Raw genomic sequence first — 22,332 nt, 5'->3', positions numbered from 1 at the left:
GGGGGGGGGGGGGGGTATTTATCCCTCGGTGTTGTCTGACTTGTGAAGGTCCCCGGGTCCCTCGAATGACTTTGGGGGGAGGGGGTTTATTAAAATCGGTGTTGTTGACGGGTGGGAGAAGTGTCGTGTACTGACAGGATTGGGGGGGGGGGGGTATTTTATACTGGGTTTTTTGGTTGTCTGAGGGTGAAGGGTCTTTGTACCTCACAGGGAATTTGGGGGGGGGGGGGGGGGTATTATCCGGTTGTGTCTGCTGTATTTAGAAGTGTGGGTTACCTCGAAATGACTTGGGGGGGGGGGGGGTTTAAAACTGGGTTTTTTTTGTAAAAACTTAGTAGAATTTGGGGTGTCCCCTCGACATGATTGGGGGGGGGGTTTTAAACTGGGGGTTTTGTCTGCGGGTTATTTAGAAGTGCCTTTTGAACCTCGACAGGGTTGGGGGGAGGGGGGGGGGGGTATTATACCCGGTTTTTGTCGGGAATTGTAAAAGGGGTGTGTTGAACCATGACTTTGATTGGGGGGGGGGGGGGGGTATTATACTCGGTTTTGTCTGACTGTGTAAAAGGGTTTTCTTTGTCCCCAATGACGGGGGGAATATTTTGGGGGGGGGGGGGGGGGGGGGGGGGGTTTGGGGTTTATATCGGTGTGTAGACTGTAGTGGGGAAGGGGCGTGTACTGGGAACATGATTTGGGGGGGGGGGTTATTATACTCTTTGTTTTTGGGACTGTAGTAAAAAGTGTGGGGACCTGAAAATGACTTGGGGGGGGGGGGTATTATTTTTGGGTTTGTGTCTAACTGTGGGTAAAGTTTTCGTTTTACCCGACAGGGAATTGGGGGGGGGGGGTTTTTATACTGGGTTTTGTTGTCTGTGTAGTGGGAATTTGCCCGGGGACCTAAACTTTGACGGGAGGGGGGGTTTTATACTGGGGTGTTGTTAAATGAAAGTAAAAAGGTGTCGTGTCCCCGGACATGACTTGGGGGGGGAGGGGGTTATTTAAGGTGTTTGGGACGTAGTAGAGTGTGGGTTTTCCCCTGACATATTTGGGGGGGGGGGGGGGGGGTTTATTATAATCCGGTGTTGTCGACGTATTTAAAAATTTCCCGTTACCCGCCAGACTTGGGGGGGGCGGGGGGTATTATACTCGGGGGTTGTCTGATTGGGGGAAGTGTCGTTTTTCCCATGACATGATTTGGGAGGGGGGGGGGGGGGTTTTTGGGGGGGGGTTTTTACTGGGTTTTGGGTCTAAACTGAAAGTGGAGTGTGTGTACCTCGCCCTGACTTGGGGGGGAGGGGGGATTTTTACTCTGGTTGTGGATTTGTAGTAGAAGGGTGGGTTTACCTGAAATGATTTGGGGGGGGGGGGGGTTTTTTAAAATCGGGGTTGTCTGACTGTAGTAGGTGTCGGGTCCTCAAAATGACTTGGGGGGGGGGGGTTTATTTTTTTAACCGGGGGTTGAGGTATTTAAAAGGTCTTTGACCGAATGATTTGGGGGGGGGGTTATTATACTCGGGGGTGTTGACTTGTAAGCGTGGTTACCTCGACATGATTTGGGGGGGGGGGGGGGTTTATTAAAAATCGGTTTTTTGGACGGTAGTGGGAAGGGGGGGGCCCCCCCTTGACTGGACTTGGGGGGGGGTTTTTATATCGGTGTTGTCGAGTAGTAAAAGGTTTTCGTTTCCCTCAAAAGGAACTTGGGGGGGGGGGGGGTTATTTTTAATGGGTGGTCTCCCTTTTTAGTAAAAGGGGCCTTTTTCCCCTCGACAGGGATTTGGGGGGGGGGGGGGTTTATTATACCCCGGTTTTGGTTGTCTGACTGTGTAAAAAGGTGTTTCCCTCGACGATTTGGGGGGGGGGGGGGGGGTTTTAAAATGGGGTTTTTTTGGTTTTCTGCCTGTAGTAAAAAGGGTTTTCGTTTACCTCACAGGGAAATTTGGGGGGGGGGGTATTATATCGGGGTTGTCGACTTTAGTAGAAGCGTCGTTTACCTGGGCCCAGTTTGGGGGGGGGGGGGGTTAGGGGGTGGGTTAATTTCCGGTTGTTTTTTGACTTATTTAAAAGGGGGTCGGCCCCCGACATGATTTGGGGGGGGGGGGGTTTATTATGGGGGGGGGTTTTTAAGGGGGGGGTATTAACTCGGTGTTGTTGACTGTGTAAAAGGGTGTTTTGTACCTGGGCCCTGACTGGGGGGGGGGTATTAATCGGTGTTGTTTTATGTTGGAGAAGGGGCCGTTTTTACCATAAAAAGGGATTTGGGGGGGGGGGGGGGGGGGGGGTATTGGGGGGGGGGGGGGGGGGGGGGTTTGGGTTTTTGGTTTTCTGACTGTAGTAAAAAGTGTTTTGTCCCTCGACAGACTTGGGGGGGGGGTATTATACCCCGGTTTGGGTCTGACTGTAGTAAAAGGGGTTTAAACTCGACAAAATTGGGGGGGGGGGGTATTATACTGGGTTGTTTTTTGACTTTTGTAGAAGTGCCCGGTACCTGACATGACTTGGGGGGGGGGTTTTTATACTCGGGTTGTTTTGTCTGACGTAGTAGAAGGTCTTTTAACCTGAATGCCCTTGGGGGGGGGGGTATTTACTCGGTTTTGTTGACGGTTTTGGAAGGTCGGGGACCATGACATAAAGGGGGGGGGGGGGGGGTTTTTGGTTTTGGGGGGGTAATTATCCCCGGTTTTGTTGACTGAAAGTAGAAGGTCGTGTCCCTCGACAGGACTTGGGGGGGGGGGGGGGTTATTTAGGGTGGGGGTTTTGGAAACCGGTTTTTAGTAGAAAGTGTCTTTTACTCGAATATTTGGGGGGGGGGGGGTTTTATTTTTTGGGGATTTCAACCGGTGATTGATGATTTTTTTACTTTTTAGGTGGGAAGGGGGTACCTGACATGATTTGGGGGGGGGGGGGTGGTGGGGGGGGGGGTTTTATCCCCGGGGGTTGGGTTGGCGGGTAGTGGGAAGTGGGGGTTTTTCCCCTTGCCCAGGATTTGGGGGGGGGGGTATTATATGGGGGTTTGTTGGGGTAGTAGAAGGGCGTCCCGGGGGAAACAGGGGTTTTTTTCGGGATAAATGTATTTTTTCGGGGGGGGGGGGGTGGAATTTTGGTTTTCCCGGCCTGGGGGCGGGGGGAGGGGGAAGGGCGGGGGGGGGGGGGGGAAATTTCCCGGGGGGGGAAAGGGAAAAAGGCCGGGGGGGGGGGGGGGGGGTTGTTTTTTCGGGGGGGCCAAAAGCGGGGGGGGGGTTTTTCCCGGTTTGCTGGGGGGGGGGTGGTCCCGGGGGGGGGGGGGGGGGGGGGGGGGTTTTATACTCGGTGTTTTTGGAGTGGTAGAACTGTTTTTACCTCGACATATTTGGGGGGGAAAGGGGGGGCATATACTGGTGATGGTGACTGTAGTATAAGTGTCGTTTTACCCGAAGGATTGGGGGGGGGGGGGGGGGGGGGGGTTATGAAAACCCCGGTGTTGTCGACTGTATTTAGAAGGTCGTTTTTCCCCGACATGACTTGGGGGGGGGGGGGGTATTATACTCGGTGTTGTCTGACTGTAGTAGAAGTGTCGTGTACCTCGACATGACTTGGGGGGGGGTATTATACTCGGTGTTGTCTGACTGTAGTAGAAGCGTCGTTTACCTCGACATGACTTGGGGGGGGGGGGGGGGGTATTATACTCGGTGATGTCTGACTGTAGTAGAAGTGCCGTGTACCTCGACATGACTTGGGGGAGGGGGTATTATACTCGGTGATGTCTGACTGTAGTAGAAGTGTCGTGTACCTCGACATGACTTGGGGGGGGGGGGGGTGGGTATTATACTCGGTGTTGTCTGACTGTAGTAGAAGTGTCGTGTACCTCGACATGACTTGGGGGGTATTATACTCGGTGTTGTCTGACTGTAGTAGAAGTGTCGTGTACAATGACATGACTTGGGGGGGGGGGTATTATACTCGGTGTTGTCTGACTGTAGTAGAAGTGTCGTGTACCTCGACATGACTTGGGGGGGGGGGTATTATACTCGGTGTTGTCTGACTGTAGTATAAGTGTCGTGTACCTCGACATGACTTGGGGGGGGGGGGGTATTATACTCGGTGTTGTCTGACTGTAGTAGAAGTGTCGTGTACCTCGACATGACTTGGGGGGGGGGGTATTATACTCGGTGTTGTCTGACTGTAGTAGAAGTGTCGTGTACCTCGACATGACTTGGAGGAGGGGGGGTATTATACTCGGTGTTGTCTGACTGTAGTAGAAGTGTCGTGTACCATGACATGACTTGGGGGGGGGGGGTATTATACTCGGTGTTGTCTGACTGTAGTAGAAGTGTCGTTGTGGTGTGCTGAACGCTAGTACGTTGGACCGGATCACCAGTCACGTTCATTGAAATAATCCAACAAAGATATGGAATTGGACGAGTAGACGTCACAGCACGCGGGGGGACAGTGCGTGACCATATCACATTAGGATAACATGCTCCAGGGATTACGCACGTACATCATTTAACACACAGCCGTTTAACCTTCGTGGAGCATGCGTAACTCTATCAGTGTCCAGCGAATCTCTAAAGACATATCACACTGTGTCATGATGTGTGATGATAAGAAAGACGTTAATCTGTGGAACTCTAACACGTGATCAGAGAATAGCTAGTCCTTCACGCTTGGAATGTGATGTGTACAATAAGGAACTTCTGACACTCCTACTTCTCACGTGTCGCTTTTAAATTACCATGTTCCAAATTAAATGTCACATTTATTTTGTTAAAGGTTTAACGTAATTCTACGTCACTTAAACAGGTTTATTATGGTAATTAATTCTGAAGATGGACTATCTCGTTATCCTGCAACACTCAGTGGCCCTGTTGAGAAATACGTGTTCTTTATCCTAAATTACCAAACATCATAACATTATTCCGTAATTAAATCACTGAATATTGTAAAATGTCAATGAACCATTGTGACAAGATAAAATATTCATACTAATACCTTTCTAAAGACTACCATTTGGCCAAATCCATTGCAAAAAAGTTGGAATATAGAGCAGGAATGCGCTTGTGACCTTCACCTTGGCTACAAGTGGGACTACAACATACGATTCCTGCTTTCACAACCATGATCGACTCGATCTATTTCTCAGTGTGCAATCTCTTATCTATTACAATTTCGTGGTATTTTCTTTTATATTTTGGGAACGTTATTGCGATAAAAACATTTGTATATTAATGGTAAGTAGGATGGAGAGTAGTCCTGTGTTAGGTAGGAGATGAGGGCGTGACAGGTCGACCTAGATCTGGTTAGGAGACAAGATGGTAACACCATTACGTTGGAGATGAGGCGGTAACGATTCATTCTATAATGACTTAATAGGATATGACCCAAAATGGATTCACAGCTCAGAACCTTAATAATTTAAAATATGTCGAATTAAGTCTGGTGTAACGCTGATATTGGTCAACCAGAATGTAAGTAACTTATAATAGATTAGCGAACTAGTGGAACAAGCGCACAAGTGAATTAGACTATATTTGGGACTCGGTGTGGATCAAACACAGCAGTGAATCAGACTAAATTTAAGACTGTGTTGGATCAAACACAGCAATGAATCAGACTAAATTTAAGATTGGGTTTGGATCAAACACAGCAGTGAATCAGACTAAATTTAAGATTGGGTTTGGATCAAACACAGCAATGAATCAGACTAAATTTAAGATTGGGTTTGGATCAAACACAGCAATGAATCAGACGACATTGGAGACATCATGATGAATCATGATTATTTAAAAAATGCCGAATGATATGATAGCTTTTACATTCAAACATGACATACCTATCGGAGATGTAAGGCTCATATAGTTTGATATAAACATTGTTGTTTATAGATATTTCGAGGAACAACTTCACTGGTCGTTGGGTCCAGGGGCGTCAGATAGTCCGGATGTTGTCGCCTGTGCTCTCGTCATTGTCGCCCTAAGTATAGTTATTGTTGATGTCAAGGTAAGCGTTTCATTGCAATGTTATAATCATCACCTTTATAGATGTGAAAGTAGTCACCATTTTTTGTTTTAAACCATTTAAATGTCCCGTCATATACAATGAAATAATTACTGATGTACAGTATGTTTTGGCACGTTTTCGGTCCTGTGAGCTTTAAAAACAAACTATTAAACAAATAATGAAACATGCAAGCTTCCCTGAACACCAATACTGACGTGGACAAACGTCAATCTGATACCAATTCCAACGGGGGACAAACGTCAATTTGATACTAATTCTGATGTAGGTTAAAACAAATGTCAATTTGATACCCATTCAATTCAAATTGATGCTAATTCTCAAAGGGTGACATGGGTTTGTTTGACGTATATGTGTCCGCTATAGTGAGGTGTCCGCTGTAGTGAGGTGTCCGCTGTAGTGAGATAATCTTACATGTCTCTATTGTTTGTTTGACGTACAGGTGTCCTTACATGTCTCTATTGTTTGTTTGACGTACAGGTGTCCTTACATGTCTCTATTGTTTGTTTGACGTACAGGTGTCCTTACATGTCTCTATTGTTTGTTTGACGTACAGGTGTCCTTACATGTCCCTATTGTATGTTTTACGTACAGGTGTCCGCTGTAGTGAGCTGCATCTTTACCTTCCTTAACGGACTCGTCATCTTGTGTTTGATGTGTGTCGGCTTTTTCCACGTACGACACGAGAATTGGACGGACCCCCCGGGATTCTTTCCCTTTGGCTTTTCAGGGGTAAGTTAACATAGGTATTATCTCTTCCTCAAAATACATTAACACTTTGTTGGATAGCCATTCACATTGTTTAACAAATTACCAACGTCACATAACATATCGCAAACGTAACGACCTACCATATCACCAAGGTCACGGGACCAATAGACCTAATATATCACCAAGGTCACGGGACCAATAGACCTACCATATCACCAAGGTCACGGAACCAAACCGGGATGATGTAACTGCAATCCAAAGTCATTACCATATCAATGTCAAGGTCATTCCTTACTTTAAAATGAAGTAACTGATGCAATCAATACCTGTTCATTATTTTCGCGTGCCCTGGTATTTGAAACTGACGTAATTCAGATAGATTTTGATAATAAGAACGTTTTATTTTACGCACGCCGCCATATTGTACTCCGTGCTCTATCATTAACGAGATTAGAATTAGCCTTCACTTAGACGTTACGACTGCGGATTTGATGGAATCAATAAATTACTACAAAGATTAATCTAGGCGACGTCAAATATAACACTTTGATAATTCCGTACCACAAAGCCTATGATTTACGATACAGTAGTTCGCGGAAGGCTCTCTTATACGACAATACAATCGAGGTTACGTAATCCGTGGTGCAGTATGATCATAATATAATGATATCTGCAATAACGTTGAAATTAATGTCTAGTGGCCAACATACATTCTCTATAAAGGAGCCGAGATCTTATATATATATAAATTCAATTTACGGTGTGTTCAATTGAACCGAGGACAAAGCGTGCAATGAATGATAACTGGTATGCAAATTAACCTGACGATAGCTAGCAGTGCGATAGAGACTGGGCGGATGTAGCTCAGTAAAGGCGGGTGTGGTGCGGCTCGTTCGTCTACCTACGCCGTCGCCTCACAATGACTTCATTTACATCCGCATTGATCCGCCCTCCTTTCCGTGTTTATTCGATTGATGCTAGACGCATTCATTCGGTAGAACTAACGAAACGCACTAATGACAATTCGATGAAACTAACGAAACGAAATAATGAAAAGACAAATTGATAGAACTAATGAAAACCATGATACATCCTTATGTTGTCACGAAAAGAATGATCCGGCACTGGAATGGTGTAGCAGAAACAGTAGCATATGGAAGTCTTTAGGTATGTCGTGTAGACAAAGGCCGACCTGGTCTTCCTTACAGAACGGGTCCGTGATGTCCGGGACGTGATAGCCTAGTGAGATATTAATGTTTGGAAAACTCTAATAATCACCAGGCAATATTTTGATAAAAAAAATCCTGGAAACTGTTGATGTTCATTTCGAGGAAATATACACACAAATCTATATCCAGATCTCTACATATGCCAATGTCTGCAACTTAATTAAAAGAGTTTCTGTGTGGACTATGGCTAATATATAGTGATTCATCTCAATTGTTGTTAACGATATAAAGGATATAATTAAATGGAGTTTTTATTTTTATACGCTATAAAATTCTTCAAAAAAGTATTGATTGATATGAACAATCAATACCGGAATATTGACAATAGTGTTCTAGACAATTTAAGATGACTAAGCAGTCTTCATTCGTTTTGACAGGGTATAGCGGATGTATCTTCCTTCGTTGATCATCATACGTCTTAAGATGTATGTGCTGTTATTATATAACAGTCTAATTAAACAGCATCTTAACAACGTCTCAATCATCGGCACAAATAACTGATCCAAAACGTGTTCCCCGTAAGATGTTGAGTCTATAAATCATTCCTTACGTGTATGAGTGACACTTCCGGCAGCTGTTATTACTCTAGTATTTCGGATGTAGATTAATTTCTTTCGTCAGCTTTCCAAGGAGAAATACCACAGTGGACATTGGCTACAAGTTATTATAGATTAAGTAATCCTTCATAGTACCGTCAAATGATACCGTCAAATAGTGCCGGCGGTACTATTTTTCTTTTATTTTAGAAACATTTTCTGCCGGTTGTGTTTTCAATCTCTTACATGTTACTGAAAACCCCAACCCATCAATATATCTAAAGGTGAAAGTTCGTAAGATCTTTGTCTCAAGGTGCTCTTCTGCAAAAGCTTAGTTCGCCAAGAGAGGTTCAAATTGTTTCTATGGGGACGCCAATAGTCTGTTTGAAGATCTGAATAAAAGATGTTGTTAGCCAGAAAATCCATCTCACTTTTTCACCATTAGCGCTAGTCTGTGTTTATCAAATAACCAAAAATAACAACAACAACAAAAAACAATTTCCATTAATATGTATCTTTGATACTAATTTCCTGGCAAATTATTGTCGTGGTATATAAATATCAGAATAATTTGGAGTAAACAGTGGGAACAAAGAATCACCCAAATAAACTTTCATCAAATTGATATGCATCAATTTGTCATAGAAATGTTATAAGAAAACAGGTGATCAGAAATTTATGCCAAACCGTCCTGAAGCTGAAATCCATTCTCCAGGAAAAACTTTAACCAGCAAGTCCTCCTGTATTCCTTCATGATCACCAAATAAAACTCCACGACGTAAAGAGTGAAATCACCTCATCTGCAAAATGAAAAAGACTGGCGCAAGAAACTATTTTCGGGTGGGTGGGAGGGTGAATAGTTTCCAGGAATGGTTTATGAAAAGGAAGTTCTGTTACATTACCTAATAGATTAAACGGATATTCAAATTAATCCGAAAAATTATTTTACTATTTTACACTGGCATAAAAACATCAAAACATTTTTTGTATTTTTTTTTTTTTTTTTTTTTGTATTGAGATAAATTGTTTGAAAATATAATTTTAAACTTGTTAACGAAGAGATTTTTTAAGAGAGGGAGTTTAAGATTGATTCTTTTTCATTCCACTAATCTGGGCTATAACCTAGAACAATACATAAGTATCCCTGACTACAATTAAATAATATATATTGTAGTAAGAAGTTTGGATAAAGACTGAGTTGAGCAACGTCTGCAAAAAGCAATAAAACGTTTATCATAAGTTTAGGAATCCAACACAAACGAGGTAGGTCCATATCCTTATCATCAAAAGGTGTTTTTTGATACTGTATAACTGAGACATGATTAGTTAGTATCTCGTCTTAATATTAGGTAATATGTAGGAGTGTTCTTCTTGATTATCAAGTAAAGCGTAGCCTTAAACTAAAGCACCGACGGTAGAATGTTGTATGTCAGTAGACTATCTGTTTTGGCGCGGAACTGAATCTAATACTTAAGTTCAATGATGACGAAACAAATGGAGAACTTACAATTAATGTAACCATGAATTAGAAATACTTTCAGCGTTAAAACTGACATACTGTAGGATTGTTTTTTTTTCGCGAGGCTAATATTTCGCTGCTGTCCCTGTCGTAAATAGTACATCGGCTTTTAAAAATTATCTTCAGATATATACGTTTGCTGAATAGGAGTCCCCGTCTTTAATAATTACATCAAGTTAAAGTTATATTATTCTATATTTCAGTGGATATGATATACTCCGTCACACCGACCTAATGGAGACAAAGGGAGCTTTGTTATTTTATCGTTTCCCCATTCTACCACTAACTGTGTTATGGCTGTAGCCTTAGCCGTCATGGATATCGGTAAACTAATCTGTAAATCAAGGTAGTGATGTATGCTTTACTTCAACCAGCTAGATACGGAATGATATAGTGATCACGTGACTTGATTGGAAGCCCATGCGGGAGAATAGATATACATGTTTTATCTGATGTAGATATATATATATGTTGTATCTGATGTAGTATGTCGTAAGAGGCGAATAGAGGTGTACCCTGTTCTGTGTATGGGACTAAATCGTAAGAGACCTCGGAAACTACATAGATCGAAGGATTCTTCTATAACTTGTCTATAACTTCTGGAACATTGATGATATTGAAAATTAATATACAGTCCCATTTGCAACGCTTTCTAGGGATCCTAACCTCGGGAGTATTCCTTCTCTGTAACTAGGGATCCTAAGTTAGGGAGTATTCCTTCTCTGTAACTAGGGATCCTAAGTTAGGGAGTATTCCTTCTCTGTAACTACGGATCCTAAGTTAGGGAGTATTCCTTCTCTGTAACTAGGGATCCTAAGTTAGGGAGTATTCCTTCTCTGTAACTAGGGATCCTAACCTCGGGAGTATTCCTTCTCTGTAACTACGGATCCTAACCTCGGCAGTATCCCTTCTCTGTAGCTAGGGATCCTAACCTCGGGAAGTATTCCTTCTCTGTAACTAGGGATCCTAACCTCGGGAAGTATTCCTTCTCTGTAACTAGGGATCCTAACCTCGGGAAGTATTCCTTCTCTATAACTAGGGATCCTAAGTTCGGGAGTATTCCTTCTCTGTAACTAGGGATCCTAAGTTCGGGAGTATTCTTCTCTGTAACTAGGGATCCTAAGTTCGGGAGTATTCCTTCTCTGTAACTAGGGATCCTAACCTCGGGGGTATTCCTTCTCTGTAACTAGGGATCCTAAGTTCGGGAGTATTCCTTCTCTGTAACTAGGGATCCTAACCTCGGGGGTATTCCTTCTCTGTAACTAGGGATCATAAGCTCGGGAGTATTCCCTTCTCTGTAACTAGGGATCCTAAGTTCGGGAGTATTCCTTCTCTGTAACTAGGGATCATAAGTTCGGGAGTATTCCTTCTCTGTAACTAGGATCCTAAGTTCGGGAGTATTCCTTCTCTGTAACTAGGGATCATAAGTTCGGAGTATTCCTTCTCTGTAACTAGGGATCATAAGTTAGGGAGTATTCCTTCTCTGTAACTAGGGATCCTAAGCTCGGGAGTATTCCTTCTCTGTAACTAGGGATCATAAGTTAGGGAGTATTCCTTCTCTGTAACTAGGGATCCTAAGTTCGGGAGTATTCCTTCTCTGTAACTAGGGATCCTAAGTTCGGGAGTATTCCTTCTCTGTAACTAGGGATCCTAACCTCGGGAAGTATTCCTTCTCTGTAACTAGGGATCCTAACCTCGGGAAGTATTCCTTCTCTGTAACTAGGGATCCTAAGTTCGGGAGTATTCCTTCTCTGTAACTACGGATCCTAAGTTCGGTAGTATTCTTTCTCTGTAACTAGGGATCCTAAGTTAGGGAGTATTCCTTCTCTGTAACTAGGGATCCTAACCTCGGGAGTATTCCTTCTCTGTAACTAGGGATCCTAAGCTCGGGAGTATTCTTTCTCTGTAACTAGGGATCCTAAGTTCGGGAGTATTCCTTCTCTGTAACTAGGGATCCTAACCTCGGGAAGTATTCCTTCTCTGTAACTAGGGATCCTAAGTTAGGGAGTATTCCTTCTCTGTAACTACGGATCCTAAGTTCGGGAGTATTCCTTCTCTGTAACTACGGATCCTAAGTTAGGGAGTATTCCTTCTCTGTAACTAGGGATCCTAACCTCGGGAAGTATTCCTTCTCTGTAACTAGGGATCCTAACCTCGGGAAGTATTCCTTCTCTGTAACTAGGGATCCTAACCTCGGGAGTATTCCTTCTCTGTAACTAGGGATCCTAAGTTAGGGAGTATTCCTTCTCTGTAACTAGGGATCCTAACCTCGGGAAGTATTCCTTCTCTGTAACTAGGGATCCTAAGTTTGGGAGTATTCCTTCTCTGTAACTAGGGATCCTAAGCTCGGGAGTATTCCTTCTCTGTAACTAGGGATCCTAACCTCGGGAGTGTTCCTTCTCTGTAACTAGGGATCATAAGCTCGTGAGTATTCCTTCTCTGTAACTAGGATTCCCGATACAATAAAAGTGCACAAGCTTTGAAATATGAGGCAAAAATGTTTCATATCGTCAAAATTATTACTAATGAGGAATCTTTCTTTGGGACGTCAAGAAACTAAATATCAAGCAGGCATTCTGAGAAATGATGGTTATGACATCTGACATGTGACAACTGTCAACCGGAAGTCATTTAAGAATTCCCGTCAGGACCGGTTTACAGCGGTATAACGGAAGCCCTGAGCAGCATTCTCTCAGTGAGATAATCATGTGTGATGTGTGTGATTTTCACAGTCAATACGACATTTTCATGAGTAGGCCTAAATGATACGGCCGCTTTGCTGACGTGATATAAAAACACCGTATTATATATACGACCTGTTCTTCATTCCTCGGATATATTTTCGGTACAATAAATAGTTTACTTGTGATTTTACGTACATTTCTTTCCTTTTCGGAAATTTTAATTTTTGAAATTCATTTTTTTATTTGCATATTTTTAGCACTCAAAAACCAACGATGATTTAATTTAATTCACCAAATCTCGTTAATATGATCTGGTATACAGATTTCATGTGCAGATAAATCCACTGGGATGGATAAAAGGCAATCGACACGTGTGTATCGGTTTATTTATCCCGATTCAAAGCTGACCAGCCTACAATAGTATAAAGAGCTGTCAGTCCTACAGTATAGGGCGCCACAGCGACTAGTTTGATGACCAAACAGCTATACAAATGTCTCGTCTCTCCCGACATCACGGCAATAAAGCTGATTGAGCATTTGCTGTTAATTAAAGAAATTGAAATAGATCAATGGGTAATCGAAGGCGTTGTTTATTTGACGTTGATAAAGGGTTTCCCCAGTCGATGCATGGACCTGGTGGACATGACAGATAGTTGGTCATCAGTTCTGGCCACGCGAGACCACGCGAGACCACGACTCAATGTTTTAAGTCGGCGAAGCGGATACCTGCATTATGGTGAAGGCGGGTTAATATAAAGGCTAATGTGACTTGTGGATTTGTTATTAACGATAATTTACTTGAAACAAGTCACATATTTATTGTTTATTTATGGTATGGTATAATTCTGATTTGAACGGTCTCTATAATTCTCCGGAAATCAAAAGGTCGTGTTTACACGTGCATCTATTTCACGGAGACTGAGTTATCACCCATGACTGATTCAGTGGAGTACACAATTGTATATCATCTTGTCCTAAACAATAACAAAACAAGAAATATCTTTAAAAAAGATAAACGGCATAGTTTTAATGCTGGTGGTTATAATGTAAAACTGCTAATGAAGTAAATTAACGAACTAATGCGTTTCAGCACGGATGACAAAATTATATCAGTTTGAATCATTTTTGGTGATAATAAGACTGCATTTGAATCAGGAAAATAATTTTATTAATGTGTCATTTAAAAAGATACATCCACTTATTGCATTCAATCTTTTTTAACTGCATATCTGCATTTTGCATTTACCGCTACATTGACCAATCACATACTTCATCTTGACCAGTAACGCCACATGTCGCGTCATATCCGGGGCAAAACGAATATTATACGGCTATGCCGAAAAATGTTTTGTTGTGAGAAATTAGCGTTCTCGCTCAACAAATATTGCTAGTATGTTGTAATAGACCTAAGGGCGCTAAGCAGGAGTAGTAGCTACCATCTTTGACAGAAGCCAAAGCCTTTCTCACAGGGGCGAACCCTCAACTAAATGCCAAAAAGTAAGACATTATCAAAGGAGACATTAAGAAGAATAAAGTTGTTTGGAAAGAAGAAAAAAAGATAAGAGCCCATTGCGAGCTAAGAGACGGAATCTGCAATATTCCCGAGTTAAAATATCCCTCCTTAACGAAATAGTCCTGGTCTCGGAATATGAGAAACTTGCTGTATATCCCTCAACCCCATACTTTAACTGTATACTAATTGGATTGTCTGAATTTTTCTAACTAACAGTCATCAAACTTATAATTACATACAAAATGTACAAATACTCCTCTAGTCACAAGTAACAAATATATCAATTCTATATCTGACTACCATAGATAAAGGTGGGGAGTACAGTCTAGTATCACGTGAACCATTGGTTACCATAGATAAAGGTCGGGGAGTACAGTCTAGTATCACGTGAACCATTGGTTACCATAGATAAAGGTCGGGGAGTACAGTCTAGTATCACGTGAACCATTGGTTACCATAGATAAAGGTCGGGGAGTACAGTCTAGTATCACGTGAACCATTAGTTACCATAGATAAAGATCGGGGAGTACAGTCTAGTATCACGTGAACCATTGGTTACCATAGATAAAGGTCGGGGAGTACAGTCTAGTATCACGTGAACCATTCGTTACCATAGATAAAGGTCGGGGAGTACAGTCTAGTATCACGTGAACCATTGGTTACCATAGATAAAGGTCGGGGAGTACAGTCTAGTATCACGTGAACCATTGGTTACCATAGATAAAGGTCGGGGAGTACAGTCTAGTATCACGTGAACCATTGGTTACCATAGATAAAGGTCGGGGAGTACAGTCTAGTATCACGTGAACCATTGGTTACCATAGATAAAGGTCGGGGAGTACAGTCTAGTATCACGTGAACCATTGGTTACCATAGATAAAGGTCGGGGGGGGGGGGGTACAGTCTAGTATCACGTGAACCATTGGTTACCATAGATAAAGGTCGGGGAGTACAGTATTACTGACTTCTATCAATCTGATGATGCTGGAGCGGACATTCTAAATATAAACATCAAACCCATTACCATGTGATAAACGTGTCTTACTATTGTCTTGTGTATTGTTAACACTGGTCATATTTTCCGCGCCACATATTAATGTTAAAGTTTATCCCCGTCTCAATGACACCATCGAGACATGGAATTTTACTCCGATTCCATATTTCATCCAAAACGGCTTTGAATCGCGACGCGGTAAAGTAGATTTGAAAATAGACAGACACAGTATTGTCTAGTCTGTGACTAATACAGTTATTGTAAGAGTAGTCGTTATTTCTTTTCTGAATACGTAAGACATTATGGTTGTCAACAAACTGGAAATATTGTAATTCTGACAGGAACGTTTTCCAATATTTATTTCAATTTTCATTGTTTTATTTGACAATGAAACGCTATTTATCATTCATGTATTTCCTGTTTATAGATCTCGTTACAGTCACGATCATCAATCTATTGTTCTCGATTCACGTTCATATACGGTATCAGTAAAACTGAGCAGATTATAGATACAATGTATATCAATATGGTTCCTAGTATATTGTCTTGACAAAACTTGAATTTCTTGTTTTTTAGGTGGTGAGTGGGGCGGGGACGCTATTCGTGGCCTTCTCGGGCGTCGAAGTGGTGGCGAGCAGCACAGAGGACACAAGGGAACCTCTCAAGGTCACAGTCAGCGCAATATTTACCACAATGGCCGTCTGCTTCGCCACATACTTTGGAGTCACGTGCGCCCTGACCTTGGCCTACCCATGGAACAAACTCACGGACGAAGTGGCACTACCATTGGCCTTTGAGGCTAGAAACATAGACGGATCTAAGTACGTAATTGGAATAGGCGGGATATGTGGTCTCATAGCGTCTACACTTGGCTGTTTGTTCGCCGTTCCCAGAATTCTTTATGCAATGTCAAACGACAAAGTTATATCAAAGTGTCTCGGACACAATCCTGTTTGTAAAAGGAATACGGGCATATCCTGTTTCGGTATAGTGTTTGGAGGAATAGTGTCGGCAGCATTCGCCACGTGTTTTTGTCTGGAAGTTCTGATCGAGATGATGGCGATCGGCACACTGCTATCATTCTCTATGGTGTCCCTGTGTGTGTTATGTCAGCGATACCAGCCTGGACATATCGGCTTGTACCAGGAGTATGATTCCATGGACGACAGCCGATATATGCAGTGTACAGAATTCGTGTACGATTTACCGTACACTTCCGGTAGTTGTTCCACGGATACGCCGCCCAAGCGTAAAAATCGTCCGCCACAAAATTTATGTGAAGGAACAGAATCTCAGCCACTCACAGGCGGTGTGCAAAGAGGTATGACGTATCAAAAAATGGAAAGCGTCGTCAAGACAACGCCGTCCGGAAGCATCAGTAGTCTGTTCCAGATTCCCAACGATATTCCTCTGGAACCGACAAGTCGGACGCTACGGACAGCCTCCATAGCTCTTGTTGTTTATATAGTATCGTGCCTGGTGCTAGCCTTGTTTGTTAAACTTGCCGGATGTTACGTCACAAATGTGTCATGGTGGGCTTTAATGGTAATACTTTGTTGTGCAGTTTCCTTGATAACAACGACAATTTTAATTACCAAACAGCCACAGAACCAGACCCGACTGATATATCGGGCCCCTTATGTTCCCTTTGTGCCACTGACGTCACTGCTGCTGAATATTTTCATGATGACGTCATTATCATATACGGTGTGGATGCGTTTTTCACTCTGGTTACTTTTAGGTAAGTATGAAAAGATGATAGATTGAAATTTGATTTTCTTAAAGCCCCTCTGAATATATTAACGATGGTGGTAATCAAGACTAATTCGCCTGAATATCGACATATTCAAAGAAAGCCTCCTGAAATATACAGGTCTGACAATCCCTACTGGTAACAAGTGTGCCATGACTGTCGAGACCCGGATGTATGTTTGACTGAATATTGCGGTTCTTTCTAGTTGATTACGTGGTATTGGTGTTAGAAAATGGAAACTTAAAAACGTGATACGAAAGAACACGGGCGATAAACAAGTAGATATATTTTTGGACAACTGTTGTTATATACAAACGTGATACAAAAGAAAACGGCCGACTTGTAGATATATCTTTGGACAACTGTTGTTATATACAAACGTGATACGAAAGAAAACGGCCGACTTGTAGATATATCTTTGGACAACTGTTGTTATATACAAACGTGATACAAAAGAAAACGGCCGACTTGTAGATATATCTTTGGACAACTGTTGTTATATACAAACGTGATACAAAAGAAAACGGCCGACTTGTAGATATATCTTTGGACAACTGTTGTTACATACAAACGTGATACGAAAGAAAACGGCCGACTTGTAGATATATCTTTGGACAACTGTTTTTCCCCATAAAAACCTAACACTTAATATGACATGAACAATCGTATACTCCCAACAGCTTCCCAAAAATAGGCATATCTGAATGGTCCGTTGTATACATTTGGATGGCGAAGCTACAGTCTAACTGACATCAAAGTCGTGACGTCATTTTATTAAATCGTGATATCATTCCATCAAATCGTGACATCATTCCATCAAATCGTGAAATCATTCTAACAAATCGTGACATCATTCTATCAAATCGCTACTCAATCGTGACATCATTCCATCAAATCGTGACATAATTAATTACAGCCATGCGATAGTGAGTGTCCCAGTGATACGAACTTATATGGCCGAGGAGAAGATTTATTTGTGTGTATTTGGATATAAGTATTGTGTCGAGTCTCGAAATGTCGATCATTCAAACATTGGATGTTGGTGGAATGATGTCACGATTTGATAGAATTACATGTACAGTATACGGTTGATGTACCCATGTTCTGCCCCGTTAGCAACGTTTAGGCCTACCTCCCTGATCATTCGTACAGCGTTCCTGACTTATTGTCTAAAATTGCGTTCCTGTATCAACTGCACTCCTGTCTCTATGTAGTAGTAAATACATTATCGCCATGTTTCTTTGTTAATTCCAAAATCGACACGGTCGTATGTAAATGGCGGGTCGACGGTGTACAGTGAATTTATCCATGTTTATTTCATTTTTATCATTTAATGTAATATTTCCCATTCTGCTCTAGACTACAAACTGTTTCACTTGTTGAACTGAAATGTTTGGGCTGCCGGTATGGTGGAGATTTTAAACCATAACTCCATTTTAAAAGATACTCTGAGAACGTAAATATAAACATTAAACAGTCTTGATGTGGTACATATAGTAGATTTAAATGCCAGATTTGCAGACAAACATCATATTGCGTTATTAAGACTTATCAATGACTAATTATTTCTAATTTACATATACATTAAAGATATAAGGTCAAATGTACAGTATAATCGCAAGATTAAAACACGTTAAACCGCAGAGAACGACGTTTTCTTACAAATATTGAGGATTATACATATGGTAATACTCACCTGAGTTCTTGCGATATTTAATTGGGTGCCATGTTAGTTAATGTGTGAATTGTGAATTGCATTGGTATACTAGACCAACGTCATAAACATATTGGGAGATTTTTCAGATGCACAAGTTGCAGTGCTAAACCCGAAGGGCATTCATGAAATCATTTGGAAAGTTTACTGTAAACGTGGTTATTTTCGCGGGTGATTAATTTCGCGATTTCGATACGTAAACTATACGCGCGGGGGTAATTTTCGCGATTGGCACACCTTCGTTTGTAGTTCGAGTTTACTCAAATTAATATCAAAATAATACACGTGGTGGAAATGTTCGCGATCAAGAGGGATCCACGTAATAAGCGTAAATTCCCCCTCGCGTAAATGTTCACGTTTACAGTATATCAATTATTTGGCGACTTTGCTGTACCTAGCAAGATGAAATTAACTTCGTAACACACTATTGAATAGAATAGTACATATACAGGATTTGCCTCTACATAAAAAATATAACCTTTATAGTTTAAGATTATCATATCATCTTAAAGTAATTCAAACATGAGAATGGTTACAATTCATGTCTGTCCAATGCCAAAAAATATACCTCTGGAATTTTGAAGGTAGAGATTTTTCAATTTCAAGTTACTGCCACCAAAACGACAAAACGATCTATGACTTATATCCCGTGCAAGCAATGACACTGTGGAATAGTTGACAATGCATTCTTTGAGTTCTTTGTTTCTGTACACAACAGGTGCGACACATCATAACACCTGTACGTCAGAAATACATGGTGATATTTTCTAATCGTATTGGTACAAATTGTTCAAAATGGATGCAATGTTTATATGTGTATTTACTTTATTTCCAGGTTTATTTCTCTACTTTGTACACGGCTACCATTCTAGTGCGGAGGGTATTACGGACGAACAGGAAGTAGTATTATATGCAATAGGCGAGCAAGAGGAAAATTAAACCACTGGTTTAACGAGAGATGAGAAGTGTAGATCGCCTGTCGTGGTATGATTCTGGACCGGAATACGCTATCACACCAATCCGTGCAGGTGTGGGGACAGAGAATGTATTGTATACCACAATGGCCAATTCCAGAAGGGTACAGACACTGATGAATTTCGAAACTTGGATGGATAAAGAGACTTAGTGGTGGTATTACCAGTAACAGTACAGTATTTTTGTGCCAAAGATCTGGTTCAAGGAATTTATTATTTCTTGTATTTTGCTTCTATTTACTTTTTATACCTAAAGTAGAAACTTTAAGTTCGACTCAGGCTTTTATTATTATTATTATTATTTCTGTGCCATTTTGTAACAAAATTCACGACGTTAGCTTTACATACATCATATTATCATCAATTGAAAACAGAATTAAATTAAATAATTACGTAATGGAATCGGAAAAGGGTCGGACAATTTATAAGAACCATCCGTTCATGGTATCGGAAATGGGTCGGACAATTTATAAGAACCATCCGTTCCCTTTAAGGATATGCAATAAGATATATGAGAATGGGTTGGATGTTTTCTACTTCAGTTTAATTTGTGAGATTATTTTCACCATAACTCTGCTTTTATATAATAACTTAGATAACATAGTGATAGAAATAGAAATAAGCCTTAGTCATGTTGAAGTTTTTAAGTAAATTCCACTGCATAACACAGGATAAGATTCTGAAGCGACCCTGCTGTAATCGCCTTGTACCATTAGAACATTCAGGCCTTATTATTTGGTTGTCCAGTGTCCCCTTAACAGGACATAGCGAAATTATACCCCCGATGTGGGGTGTGGTGGAGTTGGTTTGGGATGTGGGAGGGGGTGGAGGGGGGGTGCATGCACATGACAGCAGGCAGCGAGATACAGCAGGCACATTCATATTCTTCACGCGCCCCTGTACGGGTTATATGAGCAAGAGTTGTGCTTTTTGTGTCAACCAGATGCCGTGCAAATGAGCTTTGTAACTTTTGAAACACCATAATGACGTCACGATGACTACTTGACATGGCCTCTGCATACAGAATGAGACGGTATACGTCGTAGTTTAACTAATTATTTTGTTTTTTCTAGTTCATCTGTAAATTGATACTGACCAGCCTTGTGCTTGGCTAGTGTGATTTGTACAATGTGTAAATACATATATATCTATTTTTGTATGCGATGATGGCGCAACAATTCATAGTTACAAAGTAACACTATTCAATTAGAATACATTCTAAGGTTTATGTTGGAATATTTGTTTAAGATGTATATACACTTCAAACATGAAATATCGACGAATCTGACGTCACGTGACGTTTCTGTGTCAATCTAATTGAAATTAGACATGAAGAGCGGAAATTACAAGTCTAATTTTAATTGTATTGTTTTTGGGTAGAACGTTTGTCACCGTGTTTTTCCCGTATAAAATATTTATTGTATTTAAACCTGATGACAGCTTTGTAACATAATATACGTTTACTACAGGTGAATATATAGAATTTACATACTGTATGTATTAAAACATGTAATACTGGATCCAAAAGGGAAATTACACCTTTTAAAGTACAACAATTTCGGCAATTATTCAGTCATGCAAAATTTTGTAATTTTGTCTGAAGTATCCCATAGTTCAACTCTAAACAATACTTACCGGATGATTATATTTCAAGAGCTTGTAATAATAGCATTATCCTCTGTTTTATTTTCCAGTGTAAATAATCATGGACGAGACAAGTTCAGAAAACGTCGTCATATCCGTTTGGCATCCTCTCCAATCTAACTGTAACAAATCTCAGGATGAATCGTTTTATTTTGTAAAACATGAATTGATGGTAACTTTGGTTTTCCTGAAGTCTTATTGGAGAGGTAAACACGACAGCAATCGTTACCAATGTCAATACGTTATTATATACTGTCAATAATTAAGCAAGATGTACGCTATGACATTTATTGCTTGTTAAACTGTCACCACCAAAACTAGCTGCTACATGATATAGTAAGTGTTCAAAGGGAGAGCACTCCGATAACTTTTATTCCAGTTGAGTTTAAATGAAAATCAAGCGGTTTAACACACTTTTTTTTTTGCTGTTTGTTAACGGACTTGGAAGGTACTCCAGTGAAAACAATGCATTGATATCATTTCGTTGAATTATTTCTTTTCTGTAATGCAATGCAACTCGAGGGTAATTTGTTGAGGGAAAAAATGTCATATATACTAAGTATAAACCAGATTCCATGGCGTATGAAGACTTCATTGTGGGGTGATTACGTAGCTATTCGTTAATGCTCGGGTGTGGTTGGATTAACGAGAACTTTGTACTATTCATACATTGTTAATATGTTCATTCCATTTGTCTATATCATTGAATAAAATCTACAATAGCGGATGATAGCTAATATCCTACGTTTTGTTTTTATTTTTAAATTCACAAACCTACAAATTTGTAAACAGGAGAAGACAACTGTAAACCCTACATCGGGCCGGCATCGCAGAATGGAAAGTCTAGGTTGAGTTGATTAACGATGACCTCACATCGTAGATTTCCAGTATCCGAAAGTGACAAATGATTTTCGTCTTACCTGGCTCTACAGACATAGTACACACAATTCATACTCGAAATAGATTTTTTTTTGATTGTGTTAGAAACAGGTCACACAAACTTGTGGTTGTTGTATATGGTATTTCTTTGACTCTCGTTAGTTATTTTTCGAAGGTTTCAAAACGTACAC

General features: G+C 41.0%; 1 protein-coding gene across 1 annotated transcript in view; it reads left to right on the top strand.

The window, feature by feature from the left end:
• LOC117345324 (cationic amino acid transporter 2-like) overlaps nucleotides 1–22,001 on the top strand; it is a 60,820-nt gene extending 38,819 nt beyond the window's left edge. Inside the window, exons 6-9 of the mRNA XM_033908391.1 lie at nucleotides 5,859–5,973; nucleotides 6,586–6,723; nucleotides 15,754–16,918; nucleotides 19,480–22,001. Coding sequence (XP_033764282.1) covers nucleotides 5,859–5,973; nucleotides 6,586–6,723; nucleotides 15,754–16,918; nucleotides 19,480–19,583 — 1,522 coding nt within the window. The 3' untranslated portion in view covers nucleotides 19,584–22,001. The remainder of the gene's footprint in view (nucleotides 1–5,858; nucleotides 5,974–6,585; nucleotides 6,724–15,753; nucleotides 16,919–19,479) is intronic.
• Nucleotides 22,002–22,332: the final 331 nt, after the last annotated feature.

The sequence above is a fragment of the Pecten maximus genome, chromosome 16 (assembly GCF_902652985.1).
Source record: "Pecten maximus chromosome 16, xPecMax1.1, whole genome shotgun sequence".
Classification (NCBI taxonomy): domain Eukaryota; kingdom Metazoa; phylum Mollusca; class Bivalvia; order Pectinida; family Pectinidae; genus Pecten; species Pecten maximus.
This window is presented reverse-complemented; position numbering and strand designations above follow the sequence as displayed.